Source organism: Abramis brama (assembly GCF_963993115.1).
Source record: "Abramis brama genome assembly, chromosome: 22".
NCBI classification, from domain to species: Eukaryota; Metazoa; Chordata; class Actinopteri; order Cypriniformes; family Leuciscidae; genus Abramis; species Abramis brama.
Window position 1 is genome coordinate 18,602,258 of NC_139984.1, and position 27,294 is coordinate 18,629,551.

Here is a 27,294-nt window from a genome sequence, read left to right on the forward strand (position 1 = left end):
CACAGAGGCTGTTATTCAAAGAACAATTGCACAAACCCCCATTTGGGACCGTGATTAAAACAAAGCACAGTCAAATTTGTGGTGGGCGTGACATGTTCAACACAATATTTTTTTTTTGTAACGCAGATCAGAGCTGAGAGACAGATGTCTGTTTTGAAGCGACATGTGATGTAGCATGTCAACTCACCACGCACGGCTAAATAAATCACCACATGCATCCAAATTAATCATAACACACGGACAAAACTGGAGAGAGCGCTGCACAGAAAGAAACGAGTCTTGTCAATCAGACACAGACGACGGCAGGTGAGCTTAGATTCGATCTCATCCAGACAGAATTGCAACTCATCTGACAATGAAAGCAACATTTATTTACTTCTTACTTCATTTTTTAGCTTATACAAAAATACAGGATGTGCAAACGCATCCTCACCGTCCCAGAGCTGCAGTGTTATGAAATAGCTTTATCGCATTGATGTGCTCTTTGTTCAGACAGACATTTGTCAATTGATCCAGGTTAAAGTGTGTGCATTGAGCATTTCTTTGTATCTGATGCTGTCGTTTAAAGCGTTTGAAATATGTTATGAGGGCTGAATGATGTTTTTTGTCTTTTAGCTGTCAGTGCTAACGTTACTGCCTGTACTGTAAAATCCCATCTGAACAAAGGCAATATGAGATCAGCCACCAAGCGAATACTGTTAAATAAGGCAACATATTCCTCTGTTGTATGGTTTCATTTGTTGTTATGGTATGTACATGGCCAGCAGAAAATTATTTCCCAAACATCTACAATGAGCTTTTCTATTTCCAATTCTTGAACGAATCGTTCGTTTGAGTCGGATCTTTTCAATGAATCGATTTTCAATGAATGAATGATTTGAATCCTACTGTATCGTTTCACTGGGAATCCTCTCTTTCGGACATATTGGATTCGTAATAACCGATGATTGAGCTGATAATAGCATTAGAGATGGAAACACAGGGAACACGTGGGAACGTAATTATTTAATGACGTAAAATAATTGCTGAAATGTTTTGTAACGAACTGTTCGAAGGAACCGATTCGAGGGAAGGAGTCTGACTTTCCATCACTAGCGAACTGATGTTAAGGAGGTGTGATTTGAGAATTGTGATGTAGCTTTTAAACAGTGTAGATGGAGCGTTTTCAAATTGCTCGACGATTACTTGTTGTTGATGTTGTTTTGATGTAAGCAGTATCATCGGGGCCTCGATTAAGAACTAAACCAATTGTAAAGCAAACATCCGGCGCGACCTTAAAATGTGACGTCAGCGACCAGCACTCATGCGGCTTTCATTTACGTCAACAACACACAAGCTCCCAAACTGAGGCTTTATGCATTTTTCATATGGACTGTGATGATGCTCAGCCGCTGCACTCTAGGATTCAATCCAAAACATTCTTCATAAAGCAGACAAACGAAACAAAAGGAAAAGGCGTCATCCATCAGTTCAGGTAGTGCTGGTTATACTCAGTGTTATTCTGCTGGATGACTTGAATGGATCAGAGGAGGAGGGGTGAGAGATGCTCTGTCTGGATGGGACACGGTGTGCTGAGTCAGATTTAATGATACTGGGGATGTTTGTAGGGTTTGTCTTTAGCTGTATAACTCTGAATCAGCCTGTCTAGTATGCAAGAGGAAAAAAATATATTTTTATATAGCCTACTGAATAATCCGGTCCTCACATTTCTGCTAAATACCAGTATTACAGCTATTGCTACTACTGTACAATCCTAAAAATGAATACATTTTTGGTTCCCAACACCGTAAGAAGCTTTCAGAAACTTTTAAACAGATTAATATTATTTTTTTGATTATTATTTAATTTTATTTGAGCAAGTAAGTTACTATAATATATTGTAAATAATAGGCACCATTCATGAGACGCAAGGACACCTTACAAGCATCAAAAAACACATATCAGCATCAAATATAAAGGCTCTCAGTATGGCCTAAAAACACAACATACAGTAAGATGGGTACATAAATACAATCACATTAAAGCCTGTTTAAAACGAACCCATGGAAGTCATACGGATATGAGACAGAACAAGAGTGAGTGCAGAAGAAGAACTAAGAGTAGGAGTGTATGTGAGAAGAAACCGGACATATATGAACGGGTGAAATTATTGAGTGCCTTATGGGTAAGCAGCAAAACCTTAAAGGCAATACCTTGTATTTAACCAGTACAAGGGAGATGTGTTCAGTTGAAGGAGTTCTGGAAATAATACACACAGCTGAGTTCAGCACTAATGAAGTTTTTTGTGAAGAAGTCATTGCCTGAAAAAACATCATAATACAACTTTATTAAGCAGTAATGCTGGAGTTTCTCAATTTGTTCTGAGGGGCCACACAGAGGCAGGCATCTACGGAAACTCTATCCTGAGTGCCTACCGTACTACAAATAACTATTGTCAACAGTTTCATCTATTCTGCATTTTTAAACAGTTAGTGACCTCAGGTTTCAGACCGCATCGTTTGCTTTGTATAACTAAAGGATTTATACATCTGAAACCCCATAGCCATTTTGTGGGCAGCCACACCACTGCTGGCTGTAATACTGAGCCTATGAATCTTTTCATGCTCTTTCACCTGTCGTCTGTTATTTGGAGCAACATGAGTAATGCTTTAGAGTTGGAGCCATATTGTTAGGAAAGCAACAAAACATCCCATTGCTTAAGGCTTTAGTTTATTTGATTTAAAACACTATACACCTCAACATCTAATAGAAGAGGTGCCGTCAACTGGATTGCTGTTTATCATCCTCCTTTAAATTGTCTCTCACTGATCCATCCAATCTTCCCACTCAAAGTGAAGTGTATGACAGATACCAGCACATGTTACCGTGGGCACAGCACAGTGGTTTCTATAGTGATGCTTTTGGAGAATTGAATGTGTGCAGCTGGCTGGCCAACTCATCACGACGTGTCCTGGTTCAACCGTTCCATACCATTCGTTCTTTCATCTGGAACACAGTTTCATTATTAAAATCAACCAGCCGGTTTATTTATGCAGCGAGTGAGTCTTTATGTATGCGAGAGACCAAATTTAAATAGCTTTTGAGGCCTCAGGCCAGTGAGAAAAGGCCACTGAGTATTGAGGAGCAAACCATATGTAGCTATAAGCTATAAAATGAGTGGGAATTTGAAATGTGAAGTGATAATTTTCATGATATTTAAGGCTTGAGCGCTTCGGTCTGGCTCGCTTCTCCCATTATGATTCTGTACTCGTTGTTCAAAATGCCCTGAAGCAACCATTATGCTGTATGGAAAGGAAATGTGAACCAAGAAGGCACAAATTAAAATGGATTTACAGCCTGACAAAGAACTCAAAGATTGTTAGAGGTAATGCACAGATGTTAAACGTTAAACATGACATTAGTTATTAATTAGCATTAGCTTGAATGAGAGTTCTTAAAGACCCTCATGAGATCATTTTTTATTTCTTGTCTTCACTTAGCCTATTTCCTATTTAAATAGGAAATAAACTTCATCATAGCCTATGGTCTATATACCATAATTGTTTTATATTTATAGATTTTTTTTCTTTGTTTGTTTTTTTGATTACAGTTGTGGTCAGAATTATTGGCACCCCTGGTAAATATAATCAAAGATGGCTGTAAAAATAAATCTGCATTCAATTCAAAATCTGCAATCTCAAAGAATTTGCAAAAATCTGTCATTGAAGTAAAATAATTGAAAGTGGGGGGGAAAAATCACATTATGAAATAAAAGTTTTTCTCCAAAACATGTTGGCCACAATTATTGGCACCCTTTAATTAAAACTTTTTGCAACCTGATTTTGCCAAGATAACTGCTCTGAGTCTTCTTCTATAATGCCTGATGAGTTTGGAGAACACCTGACAAGAGATCAGAGACCATTTCTCCATACAGAATCTCTCCAGATCCTTCAGATTCCCAGATCCATGTTGGTGCTTCTCTTCAGTTCAGCCCACTCATCTTCTATAGGGTTCAGGTCAGGGGACTGGGATGGCCGTGGCAGAAGCTTCATTTTGTGCTCAGTGACACATTTTTGATGTTTTTGATGTTTGTTTTGGATCGTTTGATTTGTTATCTGTTAGTATTTGCTATAATAGTATCTGAACAAGATGTCCAGGACCTCCAGCAAAAAATTAGGCCCACAACATTAAAGATCATCCAGCGGTATATTTAACCTCGGGCATGGGGTACTTTGTATCCCTGTTTGCACCAAAACCCATCTTGGGGGGATGCTGCCAAAAATATATATTTTTTTAGTTTCATGTGATCTGACCATAGAAGCCGGTCCCTTTTGAAGTTCCAGTCGTGTCTGACAACTAAATACTCGTGTCTGAAAACTCGTCAATCTTCAGATTTTCATTTTCCTAAATTTCTCACTTGTAGAGGTCAATACTCGATAAGATTTAGGGGTATTGAATTATGGAATGGTTTATCCCATTTAGCAAGAAAATGTTCTTCTTTAATATGTTATAAAATATGTATAAAGGATAATTTTATTATTTAGTTTTCTTTTTTGTTTGTTTATGTATTTTATGTACCCTATAGGATTTGTTTTTGATTGTATATTATTATTATGTTGTGATTAACTTGATTCAGTCATACATTTATATATTTGTTATTGTAATTTAGCTCTTTCTTTAATCTCATAGTTTCTGTTTTTTTTATTGTTTTTTATAGGTGGAGGCTTTTTCTGCCTCTCCCAGCACAGTATTTGGATTGTATTTTCTTGTTTTTATTGTAGGCCTATATATTTTTTATTTGTGCAAATAAACTAAACTAAAAACTAAAATATGCTAGAGTTTGTTTTTGGATGAGCAAGGAGGACTTTTCTTGGAACCCTCCCAAACAACATGTGGTGATGTAGGTGCTGTTTGATGTTTTTATTTGTATTATTTAGGAATTCTGACCCTAATACTCAACGAATCTCTGCAATTCTCCATATGTGATCCTTGGAGAGTCTTTGGCCACTCAAACTTTCCTCCTTGCATTAAAGCAATGTAGAGACACGTCCTCTTCCAGGCAGATTCTTAACATCTTCAGTGGTTTGAAACTTCTTGAATTATTGCCCTGATGGTGGAAGTGGGAATTTTTAATGCTTTAGCTATTTTCTTACAGCCACTTTCTATTTTGTGAAGCTCAACAATCTTTTGCTGCACATAAGAACTATATTATTTGGTTTTTACTCATTGTGATGGATGATTAAGGGAATTTGGCCTTTGTGTTTCCTCATATATATTTAAACTCCTGTGAAACAAGAAGTCATAGCTAGACAATTTCATGTTCCTAGTCACCCTGGTGTGCTAAAAATTTAAATATGAATGGGAATATACTTCAGATATATTTTACTCAAAAAATTCTTGGGGTTCCAATAATTGTTGCCAATTTATTTCATAATATGATTTACCTCCTACTTTCAATTCTTTTACTTCAATGAAAGGTTAGATATTTGCAATTTTTTTAATGAAAGATCAAAGGGATAAACAGTGAAGATTTATTTTTACAGCCACCTTTGATCATATTTACCAGGGGTGCCAATAATTCTGACCACATTTGTATATCATTTACAATCCTTCATGAAATTGTAGTTCTTTCCCTCATTGAAGTTAAGTACATTCTTGTACCTTTGTCAGATTTTTAAATACTTTTATCTTCAAAGTAAATGTTTGTTGGTTGGTCTTTGCTCTTTAACAAAGACTTTAAAAAAAATTCTTATGAGAAAAATTAATGGAAAAAATACTTCCAGAACCAAGACCATTGAAAAAGTGGGTCGGCACTGTTGCACTTTATTAGGAGGAGGGACATTCTCGTTTTAGACCGCATTTGATTGGACAAAAATCTATAGTGCAGGATGAGTCGTCAGTACTTTTGGACTTTTTTCTGAAGAGGAAGAGTATATATCTGTTAAAAGCCACAAAACCCAATTTTTGACTTCATATGGTGTGTTTCTCTCTTCCTGTAGTGTCCAAGAGTGAGGCCCAGGCTCCAGCAGGCCTTGGAGAGCACCGGCATGATGGAGGGGGGTATGCAGCTGCTGAACCGGGATGGACACAGCATCTCACACAACTCCAAACGCCACTACCACGACTCCTTCGTGTCCATGAACCGCATGCGGCAGCGCGGCCTGCTCTGTGACATTGTGCTTCATGTGGCCAACAAGGAGATCAAGGCACACAAGGTGGTGCTGGCCTCCTGCAGTCCATACTTCCACGCCATGTTTACAAGTAGGTCTTATTCTACATTGCTATTTTAGAAATGAAAACGGTTCTGGCCAATATGTCTTAAATAGGGCTGTCATGGTATCAGATGTTTTATTTTATTTTTTAGCACTCCATAATGCCCTATTTGGGGTAAAAATATAAAAAATACTGCTCTCTAAAGATATTTGAAGTAAACATACGATAATCCATAAGTATAAGTATGTCAACCAGATACTGGCATTGGATTATTTACGTGCTATATTATCATACGTGTCCTATTCATTTGAAATAATACCGTTATCGCCAATACCGGTATATTCCGACACCCCTAATTAACACGATAACAATATAATTGTTTTAAATATCACGGTTATCGTCAATACCGATATATTGCGAAACCTCTAGTCTCAAAGATAACTTTTTTTTGCCTAGTAATGTTAGGGATGGGTATTTTTGTACATTTTTCATTTCGAGTACTGATAGGTCTTTTATAGACCTGCTACAAAAATAAATGTTGACAAATAAAACAAATATCACATGAAAATATTTCTATAAAAATACAACTAGAAAAATGACACTGCTAGATTATCAATAATGCACCAATGTTTTTGAAAAAAAGAAACATCTAAAAGGAATAGCTGCATGGAGTGAAGCTGAAGAGTGTTAGACCGTTTTAAATAACACATCCTACATGAGATTAATCATAAATCCTAGATACACAACATAGCTGTAACATTACAACTTATATCTGCACAAAAAGACGCAAATGCAAGTGAACTTGAACTAAGTTACGTGCTAGGCAGAAAGTGTTACTCCCGTTGTGGATACACTCTTCCTCGTAACAGTGTGCTGAAACATGGGCTACTAAAGCACAAAGAGTTCACAACATTCTATAGTGTTCTCATTATAATGTTATGGCACTGCACAGCTTCCTCCTAATTGTATTTTCACCTGCTGTCAAGTAATTCCAGACATCCCTGCATGTTTTCGAAGCTATGTCAAGAAACAATTTTAGTTAGAACATATGCCTACTGTTGAAAAAAAAATGACTAGAAGAAATAACACTGCTGGATTATTATTAACATCATCAATGTTTCTGAAAAAGAAATAACTCAAATTTGTCTCAAATAACCCAATCATAGACAATAATGTTGGGCATTGCCGTTTGAACTGATGCTGAAGAGTTTATGAACACTGGTAAACTAAAGCGCTTTGTTAGTGGGTTAATAAACTCAACCAACTCAACCAAACGCATCCTATATGAGACTAATCAGATATATAGGCTACTAATAAAATTAATATTACGACTTACATCTGCACGTGAACTTGACCGTGCTTGTCTGAATGTGTAACTCCTGTTGTGGATGCACTCTTCCTGTACCAACAACACTGAAACACGGACAACTACTAAAGCACAAAGAATTTACAACATTCTATTATAATAGTGTTCAAATTATCTTGCGCCTAACTGTATTTTCATGATACAAAGTGATTCAGGCATCACTGCCCACTTTAATTTTTACAAGTTTAATATCTGCGATTATTTACTATATTTAAGTTTTTTTGTTGTTGTGTGAAATCAGGAGTACGCTATCATATAGATAGTTCCAAAGCTAACACATGAACTAAAAGGTGAAAAAACTATTTTGACTTCACATGGTCTTTAAAGGGACACTGTGGAGAAATTGTGTTTTTGTCAAACAGCGACCCCTAGATTCGCTGTGGAATACTTGCACTGTCGTAAATACCCCCCCCCCATTGAGCGTGAGACTCACGCAATTGACACTTTTCACATGCTCTCACGCCACACATCCATTTTCTCACGCACAGAAAAATTGTGGAGCAAAGAGGTACTTTTAATATTAAACTAATTCTCAGCTCTTAGATTCCGTAAATTTTATTACGAAATTCAGACAAAAATACGTTTGGCGCTTGTAAATGTGACGTGACAGATCGCTGAGCGCCTCAGTTCAAGTGCACGTGAACCGATCACCTGTTACTTTTTTTTTTAAAGATGCAGTACAACTTACCGAAAGTATACATAATATCGACCAATTAGTGTTTTTCAACCACGGAAAGAGGTCAATATAACAGCAGGAGAACAATTATGTCACATAACGTTACATTTACCTCAGGAAAGCCATTTAACGACCATAGCATGTTAATTGAATAGAAAAAATAGCTAGAGAGGAGATTTTGCTGAGCACTATATTACATATTTATTATATTTTTACTTATGTCATTAAATAATTGTTATTATAACAAAAACTGCATTATATTTAATTTAATGTTATTTTTAATAATACCAGCAGATTGGGCCCTCTATGTTTACAGCATTAGGTGAGATTATTTTTTACTGGCCACTTCGTGCGTTTTCTCAGATCGGATAGCTATCAGATTTATCAAAACGATTCTATTTACACCTGGTCACATAAATGTGTTTTTGCGAAACGGATTTAAATCCGATCTTCAATTCTCGCGCTATATGCAGATTTAATGGAGTGCACGTCACCGAAAGCAACAGATATGAGCTGCATTTTATTGATCACCAGCTAAAATTTCAAAATCAAAGACCGCAATAAGAGAGAGCAGCAGCAACAGCCCTGGTAAGATCATTTTGTTTCTTTACTTTTAATGATGATGATGATTGTGTGTTAAGCATCTGCGACTTACTTTCACTTTGATTTGCGATAGTTTGCACGTTGGCTTGATGATCTGATGCTCAGCTTCTCAGCTGCGGTGATGCGTGTTCCAGCGCGTCGTCATATCTGGCAATAACATATAGCCTATAACACGCTCTCACACAGTTTTTTTATTATTTATTTTTTAGCATTTTTGGGAGGAGTACAATTTACATATGTGGTTTAAACAACCAGATGCATTTACACTTGTTCAGTTTCGTCTGGAATGCGTCTCAGACCTCCTCCTGAAGTGGTTTGAGCGTCTTGAATGCGTTTCGGAGGGCATTTACACCTGGTTTTTTCACGATCGGATAGCTATCCGATCTGAGAAAACGCATGAAGTGGTCAGGTCTAAACACAACAGCCCCCATGACAAAAACATACGCACGAAAGCCGAAAACAAACGCTGGTTGGCATCTCACGTCCATAGACAGTATATAAACGCTCACGTCCGAATTTGAGGAAGTGGTGGGGGAAGTGACGTATGCCGTAAAGCAGTCGAATTTTGTAGTTCTTTTTGTGCTCTGGTTACTACCCGAACCCCGAAGTTACATAGTGCCAGTAAAAGCGATACAGACCCCGTCAGGCTATGGCAGACGTGTCATTCAACCTATTGTAAGTCGATGTACCATCACAAGGGTCTTGGAAATATATTATGAACATGGGCGTCGGAAGAAAAAAAAAAGTGGGTGGGTCCTCCCCCAGAATTTTTTTACTGGAGTAAATACCATTTCATGTAGGCTATTCTGGTGCCTTTTAATTAAAACAACCCAGGTGAAAAAGACGTACTATTAAATATATAAAAAATTTACTTGAGTATGTTTGTAGTACAATACAAATATACTTTAATGCATTTTTAATACATTTAACAGTACGTCTTTTTCACCTGGGAAGTAAACTAAACTCCACTTCACGTCGGGCGGTTCTTTGCCTCCAAGTCGTGCATTAAATGCACAGCTATCCGTGGATTATCCCGCTAATACCATGGTCATCTGCCAGCAATGACAATTTAAAGCTGTTTGCAACGCAATATTTGACTGGAAAGGTACAACGGGCGGTTACTTTCATCAGTTGCGGCTCGTTGAGAAATATAATGTAGCGATTCAGCGGAGTTTAATTTATTAGGGAATTCCCTAATAATTGGATTTGACTGACAGCACTATGAAAAGACAAATGCGCCAAATCAGAGACGGTAAAAGTAAGTGGGTCCAATATCATTGGTCTTAAAAAGTGGGTGGGTCTTGTCCCACCCATATACAATGGTTCCGACACCCATGATTATGAAGGTTGAAAAGTTACACGGTGTGGCTTTAAGGTGAACATGTATTGTGTATTGTGTAGTTTATTTCCTATGTACATTATCTCAGCTTCTGTTTCAAGCCTTTCCTTCCTTCCTTCCTTCCTGCTTTTTGTCATCTCCTAATGTTTTTCCATGCTTTATTCTCTTCCCTGTCTTGGTCTCAGATCAGCAGGTGCCTGGTTTTTCCTATTGCTCAACAGTCCCGCTTCACCTCAGACTAGATTGTGATGGTATGAGTCAGGACAATGTGGGCTCTTCAGAGCCATGACTATTCTGAACTTACCATACACTAGATCTACTTACAATGCACTGATTTACACTCCATTATACATATCAAAACTTGCTTAACTTACAACAAATAATCTTCTTGAGTCTGGACTAATTTGTACTAACACTGAGTGTGCTGCATTTCTCTTATATGTAATTCTAATTTCTAACAAAATTATTGTTCATATTTTCTTGAACCCCCGGTTTCACAGACAAGGCTTAAGCTAGTCCCAGACTAAAATGCATGTTTGAGCTGTTTTAACTAAAAGCAACTTGCACTGACATATCTTAAAATATGTCAGTGCCATTGTTTTGTCTCAAGATGCACAGAATTAATGTTTTTTCTAAGGCACGTTTATAAAAGCTACTTAAATGTCCTAATTGAACGAAGGCCTAATCCTGGCTTAATATAAGCCCTGTCTGTGAAACCAGACCTATATATCTGCTAACAGTATGATGTGGTTACGATTATACGATTATATAGATGTAAAAACACAAAAGAAGATTTTCTCTTTCCTTTCATAAAATGACATTATGCAAACAGTTTAAAATTTGTCTACAAAGATAGAAAATTTTATTTAAATGATCCAGCAGTTCATTTTTGTGTGGAATGTTAATTTAACTGTTCAGTGTTGTCATACGTCTCATATTTTTTTTTAAATATGTTTTTATTATTATATTTAGTATAAATGCTATTATAGTATTTATTATTATTTTGAGTTTGCTTTTATTTTGTATATTTTTATTTTTATTTTTGGTAATTTTCTTGGTTTTACAATTTTATAATTTGTTTTTATATTTATATTTCTTTAATTAATTTTTTATTTCAGTTTTAGTACTTCAAATTAAACTTGTTTTATTTTAATTAGTTGCCAAAGCAGCATTTCTAAAAAAAAAAAAAATTAAACGTACAGTATGGGATTTTTTCTCCACTAGGGGTCGCTAACCTATTTACAATAACAAAGGCGTAGTTTGATGACGCAACATTTGCTAAGAATTATGGATCTTGTCGTCAACGTCAAGCCAACCGATCTAATAATGTTTATGGATGACTGAATACATCGATGCTTTTATCATGACTGTGATATGAAGCAGTTCGGGATTGCTAAGAGACAGCTATCAGCTCCAAACGCGACGCGAGTCCCGCGGATATAAAAGGAATATGGACATTTCATTCTACCGAACTACACGCAGAATTACTACTCACAGGTCAGTTTATTAGACAAATTAAACTTGTGAGGTAACGCAGCGCTGTTTCACTTGGTCTAACATTACACTATCACACTAAACTGCATTTGAATGTGTTGAAATGTATGTGTTAGTCTGTCTGTATGAGACTAGCAGTAAACTAGATCAACATTAGAATAACATACAGATCATATTCTGACATTTTATCATTGTTGAACTATATAACATTGATTAGTTTTATGTAAATGTGCTCACCTGTTTAATAAAGTACATGTAGGAGCGGTCGAAGTCTCGGACGTGGAGCTCTCGTTTATATACTGTCTATGGGAGCTCTCGGCATCTCGAAAACACCGCGCTGATATTGATTCTCGTTTTAGTTCTCCTTTTTTATCCAAAGTCTGCTTGCCATGGTCCATAATGTTTGAACGAAACAACAACAGCGTGCAGATAGACATTGCGAACTACAGTTGTCCACGTCTGTCGCCTTGGTTACTATCAGAGGGCTCTGGTTACCATGGCAGCACGAGCGGAAACCAGGGACAACGCGGATATGACGCCATTGACTGCGACAAAACGGAAATAAAGAAACGTCCCGTGTCTTCGAATTAAATTAAAATTTCTCCTGGTTTGAAAGTTGTTGGAAACAGTCGGGATAATGTAAGTACACAACTAAAAAAAATATATAACATAGATATAGAGATTTTTGCTATTTTTAAAGCAAAAAAGTTACATATTGTGCCTTTAACTAATATTTATTTTATTTCAACTTTATTTTAATTAATGAGAACTATTTTTAATAGTTTTAATTGAGAATAACAACACTAGTCTCAAGGGTCGTTCATTCATAAAGGGATTTCCGGTTTCATGAATGTCACTGAACGTTGATGCTGCAACAAAATCAAACAGAGTTTGCAAACTTTATTTAGATTTCATGCAAATATAGTACAGACAGTGAGATACAGTCTGTCTGATACAGTTAAATATAGCAGTCATGTAGGAACATCTGCTAGCATCCAACAGCACAGATACTCTGTGAACTCGGAGCAGATGATCATCCCATTTTTGAGCAGCACCAATAACGTTCTAATGGGAACATCCACTTCGACAAACAGTACAACCACCAGAGCTCGCTGTATGTGTGAACGGGACATCAGTATCGTCAAACCCCTGGGAAACGGCCTAAATCTACCAGTGTTCTTCAAAAGCCTCTATTGCACAGCTGTGTGTGTTGTGACTGTGCAGATGAGATGTCAGAGAGCCGTCAGACCCACGTGACCCTGCATGACATTGACCCTCAGGCTCTGGAGCAGCTGGTGCAGTACGCCTACACTGCAGAAATCGTAGTAGGAGAAGGAAATGTGCAGGTACGTCGACTTCAGTGTCTTTTGAAGAGCATACTGTATTTTCATGGTTACAATTACCAGGATGTAATCTAGTTAGCTCTGTGAGGTGCTTAACAAGGTGGTGTGTTCAGATGGTTTGTGCAAACTTACAATTTGCATCTTTGCAAATGCAGGCCTTCTACTTGTGCTGTTTCAAAAGAACAAATGCATATGTGGCAGCTAATTTACAAGAATTTGGCTCATGATTAGACTAAAGGTGGAGTCACTTCAGTGCATTTCCAGCAAAACTTTGCATGCACAAAAGGTCCATTGTCTATTGACAATAGTGTAGGCTCACACAGAAGTCACTTTCAAACCAAGCAGCTTTCTCTTGGTTATTGTAACAGATTTGAACATGAGTGAGACTTTTTTGGCCTCATCATTGCTGTTGAAATGGGCAAAAAAAAAAAAATTTTTTACAGGAAAATCCAGTAAATGTGACCGCACCTTAAGATGATGTTAAAGATTCATGTCTGAAAATGACTGCTTCTTAATTCTTACTTCTACTGCTTTACTCGAGCAGACCTTGTTGCCGGCAGCTAGTCTCCTGCAGCTCAACGGAGTGAGAGATGCCTGCTGTAAATTCCTCCTCAGCCAGCTGGACCCCTCAAACTGCCTGGGCATCCGTGGCTTTGCAGACACTCACTCCTGCAGCGACCTTCTCAAGTCAGCCCATAAGTACGTCCTGCAGCACTTCGTGGAGGTCTCGAAGACTGAGGAGTTTATGCTGCTACCTCTCAAACAGGTGAGCGATCTGCTTTGTAGTTAATGTAGTAGAATACTAGTCTGGTAGTTAAAGGATAAAGTTCACCCAAAAATTCTTCATCATTTTCAGCGTTATTTTAGTATTTTGTCATTAATAATAATTTATTTTATTTGTAGAAGTTTAGTGCTTTAGTACTTAAACGTATTTATTTCAGTTAGTTGCCACAGCAACATTTCTCTCTACTTTCTTCTGTGAAACAATTTTTTTTTTTAGGTAAAACATAAATGTGAATGAGAATTGGGGTTGTTAAGCACCAAAATGACACCATAAAAGTACACATGATAGCTTTGTGTGAGGAACAGATTGAATCGCCCGGGGTCATAAAAAATTCAAACTGTAAGAAACTCTGATGCAAGAGGGGTTTTAAGAATAGATTTATTCAGGATGTAAAAATAAGGGTGTAAAGTGTACCCGTTAAATGATGCATGGGGAGTGCTGGGGAGTTGAGCCATAACAATCCTTGAGGGAAAAATGTTTTTTGCCACGGATGTCTAATTATATATATTTGTCACTGACACCACTTCCTGTCACATTGGCCTTGAGCTTTTTTTAAAAACACAATCTCTTCACTTGATCCGGCCTCTCCTCCTCTCTGTCGTCTGGGAAGTCTTGATTCTTTTGACTTAGTCTGAGGAAAAAAAAAATGAACTGGTCTATTTCGACCTTCGCTGCAAGAATGCTGGTCACATCCTGGCTTTTAATACGCCCCCTCATCCTACTCAAAGAAAAATTTTCCCAAGGTCTAGAGAGAAAGATGTCCATTAGCATTCCCATTAAACTCAATGGCAGTTGTTCAGCTGGTGCAGAGTTTCTCAGAAGTGTGTGGTTCAAATTCTGACATCTTTGCTCATGGGTATTATGGGAACTGAAGTTTTGAATCACCAGGGGCCTCATTTATAAAACTGTGCGTAGGAACCTTACTAAAAGTGTACGTGCGCCCGAAAGCCAAAAATGGCGTACGCAAAAAAATATTCAGATTTATAAAACCGTTCGTACGCCAGAACCTGCGCAGAATTCACTTTATAAATCCCAGTCAGTGGAAGATTGTGCGCACATGCGTCTCCACCCCGAAATAACCATATATGGAGCTTACAACGCCTATTTTTACTATGCAGATCCTCATCTGCATATCATTTGCATATGATTATTCATCCACGTGATAACGTTTATCGGTACAAGACACATTACATTAATAAAAATCAAGTAGTTGCCTATCCTTGCCTTGTTTTTGAATACATAAATCAAATAGTGTAAAATACATTTCAGAGAAAGTTTTTCTCAATCTTTTCCACTGGCCAAATTGTATTTTTAATTGATTTATATTTTTAATGGAAACAGATATGCCTTGGGCATTATTTGCACGAAACTATTTTCTCAGACAATCTTGTATTATCATGATAAGCAATTATCTCTGTGGTTAAAACATTAAAACACAGCATGCCAGAGGAACAACAAATATTTCTATATTGATTGAATTTGAATATAAAAAATGTTGTAACTTCTCAGTAATGATTTCATGTTTAAGTGTTTAACTCCATTAATTTGAATGGCATATTTAATCTAAATGTTTATATCAGAAGTAAAACATAGTTTAAATCATTATTTTATTTATTTAAACTGTTATTTGCGTCAGTTTCACTAAACGGCCCAACACGCTCGCTGGCGCGGACATTTAAGAAGGGATGGATATTTGCTTCAAGTGACAGGCTTGGTGAGTGAAATTATATTTGTATTATCTTTCTGTATATGTTTAATTTTCTTTAGATTTTCTGTCTAAAAGTGACCAAAAAGACACTTAACTCCAGCTCACCATCTGTGTCGCCAATTCCCTTTGTCTCCAGAATGTGCGTACGCACGGCTCAAAGTTTGCTTAAAGGTGCGCACATTCTCCCGTCAAGTTTGTTTTTTATAGATCACAACCTTTGCGTGGGAACTGGCGTACGTACGTTTCCAGCCCCGTTTTGTGCGTACGCACGCTTTATAAATGAGACCCCTGAGCTGTAAAAGCCATGCGACTAGCTACTATCTTAAACTGTGTCGAAGGAAGCAAGAAGGGAGACATATGTCAATTTATGTTTTTAAAATCCCTCTAAAAATATATATTTTTTGAATGTTTATATATATACAGTATATACTTTATATATAACAAATATAATATACTACTAAAGTGCCCCACAATAGGTTTGAATCCAATGTCAAAAAACACTTACATTTTCTCATAATATACATTGCCCATAACCCAATTTCTCAAAGAGTCTGAAAACGTTTCGTTTGAAGACTCAGTCTCTCTAAACCCCTCTTTTCCGAAAGCTTACTCTGCACTGATTGGTCAGATGGCCCAGTCTATTGTGATTGGTCTATCGCTTACAGTGCATGTCGGAAACAAAACACCCATAACCATATCTGAATTTCGGCTCCGGAGGCTTCCTCAGCACCTCATACACAGTGATACGAACAGGAACGATGGCGTCGGTTTTTCCATATAAATGCCAGCGTGAGTTCTCATCCTTTTGACAACACAAACCAAACTCTTCCAGGCCTCAGCTGGAAGAAAGTAGACTTGGGTCAAAGTAGACATTGTTTGCAGACAGACAATTTAGGCCATAGGCTGGCATTATGCATTATGTAACAAGAAGTGAGACTGAAATTGCTGACGACTCGTTTCGGCAGTTTTGAATCAGTTCTTTATTTTAGGAGACAATCATTTTATTTGTCTTGCACTTTGTTCTTCAAAACTTTGCTGACCTTTTACAGTAACAAACAGCTATATTACACACTGCATGAAAGGTTTTGAAAAAGACACTTAAAAGAAATTAAATTTATTTTATTCAACAAAGATGCATTAAATTGATCAAAAGTGACAAAAAAAGGATATTTATAACGTTAGAAAATATTTCTGTTTCAAATAAATGCTGTTCTTTTGAACGTTCCATTCATCAAAGAATGAAAAAACGTATTTAGTAAGCAGCACAGCTGTTATGAAACAATAATAATAAGAAAATTGTCTTGCATCAATCAGCATATTAAATGATTTCTGTTGAAACATGTGACACTGAAGACAGGAGTAATGGCTGCTGAAAATTCTACTTTGCCATCACAGGAATGCATAACATTTTAAAATATGCTAAAATAGAAAACTTGTTTTAAATTGTAATAATATTTCGTAATATTACTGTTTTTACTGTATTGGCAAGCATAAGAGACTTCTTAAAAAAAAATCAAAATAAATCCTACCAACCCGAAACGTTTGAATGGTAGTGTAGTGTACTTAATATATATTTTATACATTATTATATATCCCCCAAAATATAATTGCAATATTTGCATTTTATATATTGCTTGGGAAAATGTATTCAGTCAGAATACACAGGAACGTTGAATCGTGAATTGAGAGCTGTTTTTTTTTTTTGGCCCCAGATGATATAGTTACAGCTAACTGGACCGTGCTTATCAGCCAAACTTTGAACTCTTCTTCGACTCACCAAAGCAAAAATGTCAGCATGCATTACGCCGCAGTGACACTGATATAAGTGCTCTCTGCATCAGCACTTCAATACACTGTCAATCATCCTGCTCGAATATGTGGTGACAACTGCACGTCAATGAGAAGCTGAGACAGCTAATCAGCAGAAAGCAGCCCCTGCTCTCATACAACACTAATTTCATCAGCTCTAATCCGCTCTCTTCGTAGAAGAGCATTCTTTTGAATAATCGGAATGCTGCTGGTAGTATTAGTTTCCCTGTGTTTTTGAAAAGTTACCTGATTCCATGAAATCCCCCTGCTGTTCAGACACTGATTACAGAGGACCATTAGGGCTTGCTGATGGCATAGACTGCTGTTCCCTCTCTGTCTGTGATTCTCTCTCACTCTTAACAGCTGTTGCAGGCTAGAGGCTTCCACTGGCCCCATATTTAACCCACAAGACCTAGGAAATGCTTGTAGTCATGTTAACTGTGCCCTTTGCCCCAAATAAACAAACAATCTGTGACAGGAATTCTGCAAAGGCTGTTGTAGTGCTTCTGAGTGTGTAGAATAGATGATGGTGATGGTATTACATTTGTCCCGAGCTGCTGTGATGCTGGTGATTTGGGTTGCAATCCTTAAAACCTCTGTCCATGTCCATGAGCTGGTCTCGGGCATTGGCTGAAGTCTCTTAAATTCATATTACAAAAATAATAATAATAATAATTATAAAGTAATTTTTGCAATTTCTTCATCACTAACAGCAGCAAATTAAATTGCAAAATAATGGTATGGTTTCCCAAACACTTATCACTTCTTCCACCCCTACCTCCCCTTCTGCCATTGTTCAATCTGAAACTCACTCAGCACTATTGGTTGACCCAGAAGTTGACATGTTAACATGAAGTTGGCAAACAAAGCAATGTTTTGAAAGTCAATTATAACTATGCTTTTTTAAATTTTTGTAATGCCGATTTGAAAAAAAAAAAAACCTGCAGAATTGATTTAAACAAGGTAAGGTGTGTTAAATGGATTAGTATACTATTTTGGGTCACCAAACAATTAGCCAAAACACAACTAATAATGTGAAGAACTTTGGAACATAATTGGAATGTATATTATTATCAAGTAAAATTCAATTATATTATTAAATGCAAATTTTATTTTCATATTACCATTCAAAAGTTTGGGGTCAGTAAGATTTCTTTTAAAGAAAATAAAACTTTTATTCAGCAAGGATTCATCAAAGAATACTTTTTTTTTATTTTTAAATGCCTTGGTTACCACAAAAATATTAAATGGCACAATTGTTTTCTACATTAATAATTTAGGAAATGTTAAATTTTGAGCTCCAAATCAGCATATTAGAATGATTTTTGAAGGATCATGTAACACTGAAAACGGAAGTAATATATAACATAATAAAAACATTTGAAAAAATCTTTTAATTAATGTAATATTGACTTTCAAACAAACTTTTTGAAACAGATTTTGTTTTTACATTATTATAATGTGTCAAACTGAGCTGTCCCGTTCAATATATTACATAATTTTGTTGTGTCAGTCTCTCAACAAGTGCATTTAAATGTGCTTCATTCACTCTAAAACACAAATTTGTCTTTCAAAATGTTAATTAAAGACTTTAGTCTGACTGGAACCATAATCCTTTAGTTTTAGGATCAGTTATGAACCCTTTCTTGTGATTTCTGCAGGTGCTGGATCTGATCTCCAGTGATAACCTGAATGTCCCATCAGAGGAGGAGGTGTACAGGGCTGTGCTGAGCTGGGTCAAGCATGACATTGATGGGCGGAGGCAACATGTGCCCCGGGTGGGTGTGATTCCTCCTGTCAAACTGCGCTTTTAGCAACATCACAGTAAATCGCAGGATTAGTGCTTAATAAAGGATTATGTCTCTGCAACTCGATACTTGTTTCTCTATTCCCTTTCTTTGTACTCTCTGATCCTTTTTACACACACACACACGTCTTACCTCTCACTCCGTCCATTTCTCTGTTCAGCTGATGAAGTGTGTGCGTCTGCCCCTGCTGACACGAGACTTCCTCATGAGTAATGTGGATACAGAGCTGCTGGTGCGTCACCACTCTGAGTGCAAAGACCTGCTGATCGAGGCACTGAAGTATCACCTGATGCCCGAGCAAAGGGGCGTGCTCAGTAACAGCCGCACCCGACCACGTCGATGCGAGGGAGCCAGTCCGGTCCTCTTCGCCGTAGGTCTGTAAACGAGCATGTAAAAACACACATGCGCAAATGTCTGTATGTTGTTGGATTGATTTAAATGCGTGTCTTTCAGGCGGGGGCAGTCTTTTTGCTATTCATGGAGACTGTGAGGCCTATGACACCAGGACTGACCGCTGGCACATGGTTGCGTCTATGTCAACACGGCGGGCACGAGTCGGAGTGGCTGCTATCGGAAACAAGCTCTATGCTGTGGGCGGGTACGCAGACCCTAAAGCCTCATCTTTTTCTGAGAATCAACTGCATTTTCCTTTTATAACACCAGTCTTAAGTGACAGAGACCCTTGTGTTTTGTGTACCTTTTGAAAATTCAAAGTTATTTGGCATCAGTGTGAGCTGCTTTAGAATAAAAATTGAATAATTTTAAACCCCTGGAATAATTGGAAACCTAGGGAAGCGCATTGACATTTTATCTCAATTTTGAATTTTATGTCATAATTTTTATTTTATATAATTATATCTTGTAATTTTGACTTTTCATAGTTACTTTTTATCTTTGTCATAACTGACATTTTGTCATAATTTTCAACGTTTATCTCATATAACCTTGTATGAAAAAAAAATATTTTGTCATAATGATGATTTACCAAAGCAATTTTTTTTTCTTATGTGGCGAAAATTGCTTTCCATAGAAACTTTTTTTTTTTTAACTGGCCAATAAACTCAAATACATCATGACAGGTTGTAAGTCTTTAACTCGATGCAGCATATTAAAAATGCGGCATGATGCGAGACGCTGAAAAAACAGCAAGATATGACTACAACCAAACACACATAAATGTACATACATATGAAAATAATGAAAAATAGCACATATTTGATTTATTACATTACAAAGGGAACAGAATGTGCAGAAAGCTATGTTATTTCCTTCAGATTTCTCTGCTGAGGCAATCAAGAAGTTACTTAATGTTAGTTAGGAAATGTGTCACTTGTTGACTAATGAAATTCTGTGAATGATGACGGTCTTGTCTTTACTTGCATGATAAAGCTGCAATTTATACAAAGACGCATGAAAGATCTATTGTTCCTCTCTGTCTTTTCCAAAAACAGGTATGATGGCACCTCTGATTTGGCTACTGTAGAGTCGTATGATCCAGTAACAAATGTGTGGCAACCTGAAGTGTCCATGGGAACAAGGAGGAGCTGTTTAGGTGTGGCGGTCCTGCATGGGTTGTTGTATGCAGCAGGAGGATATGATGGTGCTTCCTGTCTCAACAGGTATGCTATTCAGTCAAATAAATGTGAAAATCCTAAAAATAATGATAATAAAGAAACATATAAAACAGCATTGATTGTTAATCTAAGATCAGTTAAAGGGTTAGTTCACCCAAAAATGAAAATTCTGTCAGTAATTACTCACCCTCATGTTGTTCCAACCGCGTAAGACCTTCGTTCATCTTCGGAACACAAATTAAGATATTTTTGATGAAATCTGAGTGCTGGATCACTTCTCCATAGGCTGCTAGGTGACCGAAACTTGCTGGCCCAGAAAAGTTATTAAAGAGATCGTTAATATAGTCCAAGTGACTACAGTGGCTCAATCTTAAGTATATCAAGCGACGAAAATACTTTTTGTGCGCAAAAACAAACAAAAATAACGACTTTATTCCACTATTCATTTCCTTCAAAGCTCTAGAAATGGATGTGAAATTATCTATAATATTTTTAAAAAGTAATATAATTATTATTATTTTTTTAATATAACTGTATTAATAATATTTTGATTGGAAATAAGATGACGATATGCAGGGAAAATGTCTCTTTTTATTATTATTATTACGTAATTGTCAAATAATATGACATTTCTCTCTCTCTCTTTGATCTTCAGTGCGGAGAGGTATGACCCTCTGACCAGTACCTGGACCTCCATTGCTGCCATGAGCACCAGAAGGAGATATGTTAGAGTGGCCACATTAGGTAAAAAATATATAATGTTCAGGGCTTAACATTAGCCGCTTTCCGACCGGAGGAACCTTTTCACAGTTCCTAGAACTATTGGCTAAAGTACCCGTATGTTCCTGCGGTGCGAACACGCCGACTAGGAACGACTTTAGTTCTAGGAACTCCATTTGGAGGAACAGTGATATAGATGGGCCTCTAAACCTTTATGCTGAAGAGAAAATCCAACGCAACCTTGAGGGGACCAAGTCAAACATGATTATGTATTTCTGCTCAGCTAGCAACACTGGACATCAACCACACGGCATAGGCTAATAACTTTTTTTTTCCATATACTGTGTACTTTCTATAACAACTCTATCTAATAACATGTTAAACAGTAATGTTAGACAGATCGCTAACTAATGAACACAGAGAATGCGAGCATTGTTTGCTCTGGCGTTCTCGGCGCCGTCAAAATAAAGGTCCGTCGCTCCGTCAAAATAAAAGTTGCTGTGCTTGCGTCACTCCCTTACCCCTCCTACCAGTTCCTATGGCCACTTGGCCAGTGCGAATGCAAACAGCAAAACCGAGTTTGGGGGAGAGTAGTTCATAGAACTGTTTAGAAGTGGACAGTTCCTATAACTAAGTTCCTGTAACCACTTGGTCGGAAAGCGGCTATTAACTTTTTTGCTCACCAGCCACTGTGGCTAGTGGTTTTCCAAAGTTAACGGCCACTCAGCAGTTTCATTGGCCACAATTTTGACATTGATACCATGGGGAAAAACTGCCGTATAGATATTTTTAATATTATCTCATAATTTGTATATATTAGGCTATATTAGTATATTAGGCTGTTTATATATTAGGGCCTGGAAAGTCCTTGAAAGGTCCTTGAATTTGAAGTTAACCAAGGTGTGGGAACCCTGACTACATTGCACTTAGTTTATTATTTCAGATGCCTTTTTTAAAAGACTACAATTGAAAAATGTATATATTTTATATAAAATTCAACCTGCCAAAGTGCTAGTAGGATTGACAGTACTGCTGCAAGCTTTACCTATATCTTTGCCTGTTGAAATGGTTAATGTCCTCTGTGTTTGCTCTAAATGCAAACATGAACCTGTTTCACATATTTCTTCTGTTAGATGGCAGTTTGTACGCTGTCGGTGGGTACGACAGCTCCTCACACTTAGCCACAGTTGAAAAATACGACCCTCAGGTATGTGACACATTTCTCTCTGATATGTTGAAAATGTCTCCAGGGTGTGTTTTATGTTTTCTCTCCATGGATAAATAAATGACTAAAGACGGTATTATATTTTTCAGAGTAATGTCTGGACTGCCATTGCCAACATGCTGAGCAGGAGGAGCAGTGCAGGGGTAGCTGTACTGGAGGGCATGCTTTATGTTGCAGGGGGCAATGACGGTACCAGCTGCCTAAATTCAGTGGAACGGTACAATCCAAAAACCAACACCTGGGAGGGAGTGGCCCCCATGAACATACGCAGGTTCGAAAGTGGCATTAAAGCATTTGTTAAAGGGATAGTTCACCCAAAAAAATTTATTCTGCCATAATTTACTCACCGTCATGTTATTCCAAGCCTATATGCATCTCTCTCCTCTGCAGATCACAAAATAAATTATTTTGGAAAGTGTTTTTTTGCAATGAAAGTCATTGGGGTCCATTTGGCTTGTTTTGGACCCCATTGACTTTCATTAGCTATGTTTCCATCCAAAATGGCGAATTTAACATGCGCAAAATGGGAATGAAACATTGCATTAAACATTTGTAAATAAAGCACCGTTTCCATCCCATGTGTTCAAGAGAACAAAATCGTAAATCATAAATGCCTGGTGTTTGGGAACACAATCATGTGAGATGCTTCTGGGAGGGAATTAAACCAAACCATTCTGATGACAGACTTTGGCTCAGGCATTTCAAAATGATCAATCCAACATTTGAGATGCTGTGCAATGAAATTGGTCTGCTGGTTAGTCCAGTTGTCCAATCACATCCACAGGCAAAGTCACGTGAGGTTTTTGTTGTGCATCGAGGGATTTATTCGGTAAATGTGTTTATGCGTAGTTTATGCGCATGTTTTCTTATCGGATAAAAACGATTATCCGCCTCAATTGAGCGCATGAGTTTTTTTAGAATTCATGCACATCTTTGCTTTTCCATCCAGTGTTTTCCCAATATGCGCATACAAATAAGTGGATGGAAACATAGCTATTGTATCCACAAAACAGCTAAAACATTATTCAAAATATTTTCTTTTGTGTTTTACAGAAGAAAGTCATACAGGTTTGGAATTACAAAAAAGTTTTTATTTTTCAAGTTCCTAATGGACATTTTCTTCTCTTGGTCTTAAGGAGCACCCATGACCTGGTCGCCATGGATGGCTGGTTATACGCGGTTGGAGGCAATGATGGCAGCTCTAGTCTCAATTCCATAGAAAAATACAACCCTCGTAGCAACAAGTGGGTGGCGGCGTCCTGCATGTTCACGCGCCGTAGCAGCGTTGGAGTCGCTGTCCTGGAGCTCCTCAACTTTCCTCCTCCGTCCTCTCCCACTCTTTCCGTCTCCTCCACAAGTCTTTGACAAAGGGTAAAAACCCGGCTTAGCTCCAGCGGCCTGCCCTGCGTGGCAAAGAAGCGCAACTGCTCGGTTTGAGCACCGGACGAGGAGTGTTTCGTGGGCAACAGCGGCCTCCCTCTGCCTGGAGGAATACTGCAGCATTCCAACAGATCACAAGGGTAAAAAAGGATGAAAAGAAAAATCCCACACTCTCACAACTCTCACCCTATAAACCCCAGTGCTTGAAAGTGCAAAATAATGTTGCTCTGCCATTTTGCGGTGACTTTGTGTATGATGTATATCTAAATGTATATTTAATTTATGTTTACGATTCTTTTTTGAAATATTAAGAAATAATATATTAAACAGAAAAAAAAAAAGTATGAACAACTTTAGGAATGTAGCTCTTGACAGGTTCTGCCACGCATGTTTACAGAAAAAGTTCTGTAAAAAGTTTACAGAAAATATTTCCTTGGCAGAACACAATAATGTAGTGCTGCTGTGCCACACTAGGTGGTAGTAATGTGCAATGCTGCCCTGTCTCACCACAGATGCGCATGGACATTTACAAGAAGAACATTCTCACAAAGCGGGGGCTGGACTCTTCACTACATTCAGTCTGCTCAGATCATGTTGATAACATAATATATGTTTTATGTATTTTCCCATTTATTTATCAAATGTAATATAAACATATGACACTATTTCAGAGATGTTTGAAGGACCACCTTTGACTTAAAGAGGGGAGATATAGTTTTAACGTACTTATTGCATATCAGAGAAGCACTGGTGTTTGGTATGAAATGTGAGTGTTATGGAGAACAGTTATTTCGTGTTTTATCCAGCGGACATGTTCGGTTTGGTTTCTACAGTCATGCAATACAAGCTTTTGAGAGTTTGAGCTCTACATGAGTACAAACTCTTCTAATATGACACGTCTATATCACAAACCAGGAGAAATGTCTTTCTAATAAAGACTATAGCCATACCTAAAAACTAGCTGTGACATTAAAGCTGCACTTTCTCGTGTTTTTCGAAAGGGTGATCGGTGCTCAGAACTAATTCTGATTAACTAACGGGTAATCGGTAATACTGACACTTCAATATAAAACCCTTCAATGTGAGTAACTCGGCTATTTTAAGCTCCTATATGTTGTATGTCACATTTATTCATATTTTTGTCATAAGTCTTTAGTTGACAACATTGAACCATGTCATTGTATACTGCATTTTCTAAATTTTGCTTGATCGGATCTACACAGTATGTATGTGTTGTGCTGTGATGTCATTGGTAACAGCCACTACCAATGCATCTTACCTCAGATGGGCAGATGAGTGAACAGTGGGTTTTGTGATTAGTTTATCTGATGAGAGCACAGATCACCCCAAAACAAGGCATAGTTTCCCCAAAATTGAAAATGTATTCACCAAAATGTTGTTCCAAACCTGTGCTACGTATAACACACAAAAAAGGAGATATTTAGAAGTATGTCTAAGCTGTTTTTTGTTTTGTTTTGTCTGTACAATGAAAGTAAATGTGAACAAGGGACAAGTCGTATGGAAAAAGAGCAGCTTGGACATTCTGCTAAATATTTTCTTTTATGTTCCACAGAAGAAAGAAATGCATACGGTTTGGAACGACATAAGGGTGAGTAAATGATTAACATTTTTGTGTGAACTATTCTTTAAGTAAATTCTGCTCTCTGCCATTTTATGTAGGTTTTAAAATGTAGCGTAGGATTATATGATTTCAAAACTTCTGAGAAGTTAGGATTTTATTTCCTTTTTTAAGGACTTCTGAGAAACATGTTTAAGGTCAGTATATATTTGTGTCCAGGGAGATTAGAGTGCATTTCTGTAGAGGTGAAGCATCCTGCACTTTGACAATACATTACACCACAGGACCACGAGCCCACAGAAAGGAATTACAGTATGTATATAACCAAATATCCTGAAACTTTGTGCAATGTCAACGTAACTGGCTGTCTTTTCTTTTGTCTTTTTTTTTATTGTAATGTTGTTGAATGTGTTATATTGTGCCGGTTATGTTTTGCTATATTCAAGAACAAACATGAATTTTTTGCACTAATGTAAAATGGAGCAATATACTGCTGTATAAAATTAAAACACTACTGTAAATGATATAAAACTGTTTTCATGTGGAAAGAGAGTTTAATCTCAGTTGAACAAATAGATTGACACTTTAAAGGGATGTTCACCCAAAAATCTGTCTTTTACTCACAACCTGTTTCAAACCTGTATGACGTGCTTTCTTCTCCAGAACATGAAAAATATTTGAAGAATGTTGGTAACCAAACAGTTGTGCCCGTTGACTTCCACTGTATGGACAATAAAATAAAGAAACTCTCAAAAACCATCTTTCATGTTCCACGGATAAAAAAAGTCATACAGTTTGGAACAACATGAGATTGAGTTAATGATGACAGTCTTCATTTTTGGGCGAACTTATCCTTTTAATATGAGGACAAAACTGTTACTGGGTTTATAATTTAGTATTTGTGCGAAATACATGTTAAAATACTTCCAAGTAATGGCACAAAAGAGTTTTCTTCAGAAGAACACAGACGGATTCACAGCAGAATGTCCAAACCGCAAGTACAATGAAAGTGAATGGTGACCAAAGCTGTCAAGCGAGATTTGATCTGAAACCTCAGTTTGTTCTCACAAATGGCTTCAGAAAACAGTGCATTTCAGTTGTATGGACTAGTTTAATGATGCTTTATGTTGCTCATTGCCTCTGGTCATCCACTTAGACTGTATGGAAAAAAGCAGCTTGGACACTTTACTAATTTTATCTTCTTTTGAGCTTCGACATCATACATGGTTAGAACGATGTGAGATGTGAGTTGAATTTTTAGTTGATCTGTCCCTTAAATAAAGCAAATGATTTTTTGGATTAAAGGAGCGACCTTCAAAGCTCAGCCCATTAGAGTATCATTAGATTTGTTGCTCTCTGACTGATGTAAGCAGACAGCTGAGCACTCTCGCTTTACCCACCATGACCTCAGCTTCACGACACGAACACCTGTGCTGTGCGCTTACGCACACGTATACAGACACATTTGGGCAGTACATCTGATACGAGCAGGATGTACGTTAGCGTTTGCTTTAAGGAGAAGACTCATTTCAGCACTATGCAGTATTGTCCTGTTATTTTGGCATCGGTGTGTTTGCGTAATACCCCTTGTAGCCGTCTGTCGTTAGGCAGCTCTTTTAATGAGGGTAGGGGGCTGGGGAGGCTCTGTCACATTCCACTGCGCATGTCTCCAGCCCTGTGGCGTACTGATATGA

At 37.4% G+C, this 27,294-nt stretch overlaps 1 protein-coding gene across 3 annotated transcripts; it reads left to right on the forward strand.

Annotated features, from left to right (window-relative positions):
* Window positions 1-122: 122 nt before the first annotated feature.
* Window positions 123-26,144, forward strand: klhl17 (kelch-like family member 17). 3 transcript variants are annotated; one of them, XM_084099177.1, is made up of 12 exons: window positions 123-306; window positions 5,979-6,240; window positions 12,895-13,016; window positions 13,558-13,779; window positions 18,976-19,092; window positions 19,283-19,496; window positions 19,576-19,720; window positions 20,574-20,741; window positions 21,352-21,440; window positions 22,550-22,623; window positions 22,731-22,912; window positions 23,778-26,144. In XM_084099177.1, exons 2-12 carry the CDS (start codon window positions 6,027-6,029, stop codon window positions 24,004-24,006), a joined length of 1,776 nt encoding a protein of 591 aa, XP_083955303.1. In that variant the 5' UTR covers window positions 123-306; window positions 5,979-6,026; the 3' UTR covers window positions 24,007-26,144. The 3 variants fall into 3 exon arrangements, with proteins under 3 accessions (XP_083955303.1, XP_083955304.1, XP_083955302.1); XM_084099178.1 differs by lacking the exon at window positions 123-306 and adding an exon at window positions 1,327-1,474 and having other exon boundaries at window positions 23,778-26,123; XM_084099176.1 differs by lacking the exon at window positions 123-306 and adding an exon at window positions 3,254-3,364 and having other exon boundaries at window positions 23,778-26,123.
* The last annotated feature ends 1,150 nt before the right edge of the window (window positions 26,145-27,294 follow it).